The 8,292-nt window shown below is 36.4% G+C and overlaps 1 protein-coding gene across 2 annotated transcripts in view; it reads left to right on the top strand.

Moving 5' to 3' along the window:
• LOC106871179 (neuralized-like protein 4) overlaps positions 1 to 8,292 on the top strand; it is a 93,667-nt gene that overhangs the window by 79,370 nt on the left and 6,005 nt on the right. For both annotated transcript variants that reach the window (XM_052973785.1, XM_052973784.1), the window contains exons 21-25: positions 327 to 405; positions 1,097 to 1,201; positions 3,538 to 3,676; positions 5,201 to 5,316; positions 6,516 to 6,663. In XM_052973785.1, coding sequence (XP_052829745.1) covers positions 327 to 405; positions 1,097 to 1,201; positions 3,538 to 3,676; positions 5,201 to 5,316; positions 6,516 to 6,663 — 587 coding nt within the window. The remainder of the gene's footprint in view (positions 1 to 326; positions 406 to 1,096; positions 1,202 to 3,537; positions 3,677 to 5,200; positions 5,317 to 6,515; positions 6,664 to 8,292) is intronic.

The raw sequence follows: 8,292 nt of genomic DNA, 5'->3' as shown, positions 1-8,292 counted from the left end.
TATATATATATATATATATATATATATATATATATGTATATATGCATTTGTATTTGTGTAACATTTCTCCATTTTTTCCCATCCTTGTTTTCATATACATTCGCTGCTTTCTTCCAAGGAATCTAATGCTCTTAGCTTAGTTTTTCCTTGGGGCTGGCCAGATTGGAGCAATATCAAGTATAACCAGCTGAAATATATATATGTATATATTCATATATATTTATATTAATAAATAAATAATTAATCAACTAGGCTCTTTTCCTTCATTAGATCCCAGTTGTGTTCTGTGTCTGTTATTGATTTACAATATCCTGTCCTGTTTTCAGATTAGTCTCATAACCGACCAGAATAATAGTTCATCTATTGTGTACCAAGACGATAGAGAAAAGGCAGATCTTGAAGACGGTATGTCATTGTATTTTACCTATCTAGCTATCTGTATATGTGCGTGAGTGTATCTATAGATGTATATATATTTTATATATGGAAGGAAGATGTAGACATGTTTACAATCATTGTCATCATCGTTGTTGCTGCTGCTGCTGCTGCAGCAGCAGCGTGCTGTGCTAGCAGAATCATTAGCACACCAGACAAAATACTTAGTGGTTTTTCTTCCATCTTTACATTCTGAGTTCAAATTCCACCAGGGTTGGCTTTTCCTTTTATCCTTCTGAGGTCAATGAAATAAGTACCAGTTGAGTGCTAGGGTCAATTTAATCGATTTAACCCCTCCCCAAAATTGCTGGCCTTGTGCTAAAATTTGAAAGCATTATTATAATCATCAGTGTTATCATTCATATCCTCATCATCACCACCACCATCATTAACATCATCACCACCACCATAAACATCATCATCACCATCATTGTTGCTGTCATCATTAGTGTCATCATTAATGATGATACTAACCTGAAGAGTCTGCTAGGTCTGAAAATTCTCAATATACATTGTATGTCACAGCAGCATCCTTACAACTCCATGAAGAAGTTGGGGGGTGCTAGGCTTGCGTGTGTGTGTACATGCACATCTGTGTATATCATTGGTTGATATCTTCTTACTGAAAAATTCCATTTAACATATGTACATTACTTTGCAGTGGTAAAAGAGAAACTGACCAGAATCCCATATGAACCCGCTATCATATGTAATTGTGAATACCAGAACATATGTTCCAGGCTCCTTGCTATATTAGCAATCCCAGGTATTCTTTCTGTTTCTTCATACATGTAAAACTTCTTTTATTTCAGCTTTTACAAGTCACAACAGAGGCTCTTTGTGGTCATTTGAACTTGTTAGGAATAGCACTCTAATCTCCTTTAAATCACAATCTTCTGTTCTTTCTAAAATAAAGGACAGTGCCGATAATGGTAGTATCGCAGAGTATCTTGCTGAGCTATTTGACACCATCATATCATGACACAAAATGTGTAGCCGCCAAGCTAAGAAACTTCTCTCATTTTTTAATCATTCATCATTCCTTATTTAACATGAATTACTAACATGCTAATCGATCCTGAGTTAAATTAACTTTGTAACCTTAATGCGAAGCTAGCCTGTTCTTCGCCCCCACCATCAATACCAGAAATCTCTTCTCTCATACCGGAAGTCCCTTCTCTCATATACCAGTTATCTCTTCCCTCATATCTGAAAACTCCCATAGAGCTCTGCTTTGCTTCTGCACCAGAAGATCTACATACCTCCGTCCCTCCCTCCCTTCCAAACCATCTTCCTCCCCCTCTCGCCCCCTCCTGCCCTCTCTCTCTCTCAGATGGAGATATAGGGTTTATGCAATCCCTTTAATCTTGCCTTACTGAAAACTTGACAACCCTTCTAGTGCTGGTACCGTGAGAAAATGCACCCAGTACACTGAGTATAGTAGTAAAATTGTTGGTAATAGAAAGCCAGACGACACAAAGCAGCACCAATGTAAGAAATGTGGGTCCTGATAAGAAATGTCTTGGACCATGATGACTCGTGCCACCATGAAAAGTGAATGTAAAAATGTTGATGATGTAAATATATTAAATATGTCTACTACAGATGAGGTCAGTTGTGTGTGTGTTTGTTTATATATCATCATCATCATCATTTAAATTCCATTCTGGCATGGGTTGGGCAGTTTGAAAGGAACTGGCAAGGCCAGGGGCTGCACCAGATTCCATAGTCTGTTTTGGCTTAGTTTCTACAGCTGGATGCCCTTTCTAATGCCAACCACTCCGAGAGTGTAGTGGGTGCTTTTACGTGCCACCAGCATGAAGGCCAGTCACACAGTACTGGCAATGGCCACGCTCAAATGATTTTCTAATGTGCCAACTGCACAAGTGCTCACCCTTTTGAGAAAACTTTGTTACTTTTATCAGTATAAATATATATATCTATACTATATATAATATATATACATATATTTATATAAGATACTTTTCAAAGCACGATAAGTCCTTATTCATGCAGAAGTTACTTCGAAATTGGTTAATTTTGTTTTACTTAGATATCCTTGTTTTAGTCATTCAGTTGAACTTAGGTAAAATTTCTTACCATTGTAAAGCCTTGTAGCTACTTTAAAAAGGTTCAACTAAAAGTCACTAGGTACTTTATGTAGAACGAACATCTTAATTCTGACGGTGCTATTAGCTTGTCTTTTTATAGGCTTATTAGTTCCCTACTTATTGATGTTTAATACAAACATAAGAAGTCAAATTAAGAATGAACTTACGATGATAAATATGTTGAAAATATAGTCATTTGTAAATGTGTGATGGTGAAAACAAATTGAAACCTCTCTATAAACCACTCTTGTGGATTATGTCATGAATGAGCTAGTGTTATGGCCACTGTAACAGCCCAGAATATACTTGCGGACAAATAACACAGATGTACCTCACTCATAAAAGTTGCCTCAGAACATATATGAAATTTGATATCACTCAATGAAGAATTAAAAGTTACATGTAAACTTCGATTTAAACATTGAAATTTAGAATTATCAAATGCAAAATATTCAATGTACCAATATAAGCCCTATGTAGAGGTAGATTGGAAAAAACCTGATGACTCACGCATGCTGCGCAACCCACTTGTATTATGAGTCATAGCTTAGACTTGCGCAAATGTGGCCATTCATGTTGGATTTATGTTGGTACATTTTAAAGTATTTTGCATTTGATAATTCTAAATTGCTATCTTTAAATCAAAATTTACATGTAATTTTTAATTCTTCATTGAGTGATATCAAATTTTATATATATTCTGAGGCAACTTTTATGAGTGAGGTATATATGTGTTATTTGTCCACAAGCATGGGGTATATTCTGGCCTGATTATCTGGAGGGCTCTACTCTTAATTTACATGTGACAAGTTATCAGTGGGAGCATTATTAACACTCTTAGGAAAGTGATAAACATTGTATGTTTATATTTCTGATTCCTGTATGGAATACACTGAACCTAGAATGTCTTTATTTGAATTTTTCATTGTCTTTGTATTTTCTGTTTTGGAAATATGGTAATTATTTGTTTATGTACGTTTGTGTTTTCCAGACGGTTATTTCAGTAAGCAGTATAATATGTGTTATTGTGAAACTTGTCATAAGATACGTGGAGATGAATTGTACTATAAACGAGGTGATCCACCAAAGGAATATGCTGTACCTTGTGGGTGGTGCCGTTTTTCACTCAAGTAAGATCACAGTTTTTTACTACTACTACTACTATTACTACCACCAACACCACCACGGTGGTGTATTAGCAGAATTATTAGAGCCTTGCAGTATGTGTGTTCTGGCTCTTTATGTTCTGAGTTCAAATCCCACCAACCTTGTCTTTCATCCCTTTATTGTTGATTAAAGTAATCAATTAAGGTATCAATTAATTTCACTCTTCCAAATTCCATTCCTTCTACCTCTGTTATAAACAATTACTATTTACCATTATGGTGGTGAACACTCAATATCAGACCAAAATATTCCTTGCAATATTTGTTCTTGTCTTTTTACATTATGAGTTCAAATCCATCAAGGTCTATGTTACCATTTGTTCTTCCTGGCTCAATAAAGTTCAATACAGTCAAGTAGTGGGGGGGGGTTGATGGTTTTGACTCAGCTCCTCCCCTCAAAATATAATACAAGAAACATTACAACCAGTGGATTGGCAGAATTGTAAAAACGCTGGGCTGTATTTGATGCAGCTTTTTTAATGTTCCATGTTTCAATTCCCACCACCATCAACTTTGTCTTACAGACTGACCCAATAAAGCATTTTATTCGGTATCTATTTGTTTCAAGGTTCAAATTGGGCTAAAGACAATTTGCCATTCATCCATCTAACATTGGTAAAAATATATGCCAGTCAAATATTGATAATCGATATTATTTGTGCATCACTGAATATTCTGTCTTTGGATTTGTTTGTGTTTGTACCACATTGTTGGTTCTGAGACATCTGATAATCCCAGTCTAGACTGTTAATAAAATAAAGTACCTGGCCATTGTGATGGATCAATGGAATTGTAAGAACATCATGTGGGATGAATTAGGCTGTTTATCCCAACTCTTGGCATCCGGAGTTCTTGGTTGGTAGACATAATCCATTGTCCAGTTTAATTAACACAATCACATCCTCCTCCTTCCTCTTCTGGAATGTTTTTGATAAAGTTCACTCTGTTGCAGAAATTCAGACCAGAGATCCAGTTTTTAGGAAAACTTCCTCTTGCCACTCTCAGAGGCTCAAACAGAATTATCATGGGGGATGCTTTTCCCTCCATGGTTAAGTGTTAAAACAAATTTGTTGATGAAAGAGAAAATTAGGTTATAATGTTAAAGTTAATGGCATCTTGGGAATAGGGGCTGAATGAGGAAAGTTAGTTAGCATCATGTCTAAGGGCAGTGGGAAGGAATTGCCTTTCATTCATTTTAAAGGCCATGAATCCAGAACTAACCCTTTAAAGTTCCTTCTTGAGTCAATAGACATTTTATATTTATTGCATTCTATGTATTATTTCTCAAATAGTCCAAAACAATGAGGTATTTGGAACTTTAGTGTTAGATTGTGATACTGTTTCTGGAACAAGAAAAAAAATGTCAAGATAGTTTGAAAATAGTTTTGAGCACAATTCATGGAAAATATCTGACAGACATTCCAGTGAGAAATGTTACAAGTTGGTTACAAATTGATGTTAATTTCTATCTTTCATATTTTTCTGCAGGACACCTTGTAAATCTCACAATTTGAACATGTTTGAAAAATGGCATGCAGCATTTTATGGAACCCGTTTGGAAGCAGTTCGGAAAATATTAGATTGTGGTGATTTACATTTATCATGTATGTATGAATGGATTTCGTTTATTTCTTTTATACACACACACCTTATGTACCTTCTTCTATAGCCCCAGGCTGGCCAATGTCATATGAAGGAATCAGCTGTGAGAAAGGCCATCATCATATGTCCATCTTCCATGCTGGCATAAGTTGGATGGTTGTTTAACAGGATCCATTGAGCTGGAGGAATTTATCAAGCCCCAATATCTACTTTGACATGTTTTCTATGGACACGTGCTCATATTGTGAGATATATTGTTCTTATTAAAACCATCCTAAGCAAATCATAGTCTTTACTATACTTACCAGTTTCTTTCAGGAATTTATCTTTTGGAACATACTAAATTCTTATGCTAACTAACATACTATATCGTATTATTTAGTGGTTCACACATCACTGCTTTGGCAAGTATGTGAAAGTTTGTACTTTGCTGAGAAGGTGTAATGAGACTGAAATATGCTCAAAATTGTCTTCCCATATTTTCTAGACTAATTAAAATGATATTAGTCATTGACTAATATTGTGTTTTTCTCAACATGTAGATGTTTCTCATTAACTTTATCATGTTCACATTAAAAAGTTAACGAAAGACTAAAGTCTACTGGATCTAGTCAGTCCTGATCTAGTGTGCTCCAGCTGTGACCATCACTTCTTTTAATTACACATGGTGTATCTAACACAACATTATTTGATATGTCCCTCTGTTGAACATGAGAATCCTAAATTTACTACATCATCATCATCATCATCAAATCCGGGTTTTGTCCCCGTTAATGGGGGTTGGCCAGATCTACCTCAGTACCATAGCAACCACCCTCACACCATCTTGCTCAGATTTGGGCGTCCTCCCTTCTCTAACCAACCCTCCCAATCTCCTCCTCCACCTGTCCCCTCCATCTTTTCCTCGGTTTACCTCACTTTCGCTGTCCATTTACCTCAAACTCTAGCACCCTCTTCAGAACATACTCCTCGTCCCTCCTCAACACTCCTCAACACATCCCCATACCACCACACTCCATTCACCCTCGCTTTTTTTTTATTTCTTACTAGAATAGAATCTTAATGGACTCTACTTTTTATTTTGCTAAAAATATTCTCGAAATGTTAACTTTAAGCATCATTAGTTTTAGGTTTTTTGTAAGAATATTCATGTTGTCTTGACTTGACATGTTTGAAACTTTAGTTTTGTTTTTGTTTCCAGCCGAAATATTATCAGGTAACAACATCCTGCTGGCTCAGTCTTTCCATTACTCAGAGAAAACTAAGCCTGACGATTCATTAAGTCGACAACTCTTTCTTTCACCAACAATTCGTTATGCAGGATCTAAATACTTCTCATCTAGACACAAGTATGTTTCATATCTTCTTCCTTGTCTTTTTTTTTGTTATTTTATATTATCTGCTTTTTTGTTGTTGTTGTTTTGATCATGTCTGTTCTATTTATGCAGAGCTTATATTAAAGCGTTCCAGCCATGACTCTCTTGACTTTTATTCAAACACTGTATATCTATGACTAGATTATCTAAAGCAGCGCTTCTTAAACTATGGGTCATGACCCCAAAAGGGGTCGCGAAGCAAAATGCTGGGGTTGCAAAAATCAAATTTTGTTCAGCAAAAAAATAAATGATTTATGTATTTATTTGGAGTCATGAAAAACGGGGTCTCTCTCTCTTTTTACTCTTTTACTTGTTTCAGTCATTTGACTGCGGCCATGCTGGGACAGTGCCTTTAGTCGAGTAAATTGACCCCAGGACTTATTCTTTGTAAGCCTAGTACTTATTGTATCGGCCTCTTTTGCCGAACTGCTAAGTTATGGGGACATAAACACACCAGCATCGGTTTTCAAGCGATGTTGGGAAGACAGACACAGACACACAAACATATACACACACACATACATATATATATATATATATATATATATATATATGTATATATACGACAGGCTTCTTTCAGTTTCCGTCTACCAAATCCACTTACAAGGCTTTGGTCGGCCCAAGGCTATAGTAGAAGACACTTGCCCAAGATGCCACGCTGTGGGAATGAACCCGGAACCATGTGGTTGGTAAGCTACTTACCACACAGCCACTCCTGTGCCTGAATGAAAAAATTTAAGAAGCGCTAATCTAAAGTAACCTCTTTTTTGCTTTTTGTTTTTTATTCAAGGCAGTAAGATGTGATTTGAGAAAAGATTTAGTTGTTATTTCTAACACATACAAATGACCACATCGTGCTACTGTTGTTTTCTTGCATCACAGCCAACCACATTGACATAGTTTTAGTTTAGCAGTTGAAAGGTTCAAGTTAAGATGCCTCCACCAATGCTGTACAATGTTTATTACCAAAGACACTTAATTCAACTTTTACTGACAGCTCAGGCCACTTAGATGTAAATGTGTACAACAATGGCTGGTGGATAGAGGGAGAGGTTGTAGAAGTAAAATAGACACAATTATGGCCAAATGGATAAGAAACTTTGTTTGCAATCATGAATTCTTGAGTTCAACATGCTGTGTAGCATGTTGAGTAAATATCTTCAGTTATGAACCAAAACTTAATTAGTGAAATTAGTGTGACAGAAACTGAGTGGAATCCTATCAGATGAGCTGTACCAGTAATTAAAACATCCAGCACTATGTAACACTGATTCTACCTAAGTATTACATGAAAGCTTACACATGTCTGTGGAATACTCAGCCACTTACTCTCTGTAATTCAATGAGCCTGCTGTTCAGTTAATTGAGCAACTGCTGTCATCGTCATCATCACCATCATCATCGTTTAATATCTGCCTTCCATGCTGGCATGGGTGGGATGATTTGATTGAAGCTGGCCAAGCAGGAACCTGCACCAGACTTCTGCAACTGTTTTGGCAAGGTTTTTACAGCTGGGGGCCCTTCCAAATACCAACCACCCAGCAGGGTGGACTCAGTGCTTTTTACATGGCACAAGCGAGATCAGTTTTGGCAAGGTTTTTA

Source organism: Octopus bimaculoides, chromosome 16 (assembly GCF_001194135.2).
Source record: "Octopus bimaculoides isolate UCB-OBI-ISO-001 chromosome 16, ASM119413v2, whole genome shotgun sequence".
NCBI lineage: Eukaryota > Metazoa > Mollusca > Cephalopoda > Octopoda > Octopodidae > Octopus > Octopus bimaculoides.
The sequence above is the reverse complement of the archived record's forward strand: the minus strand, read 5'-3'. Positions and strand labels throughout refer to the sequence as shown.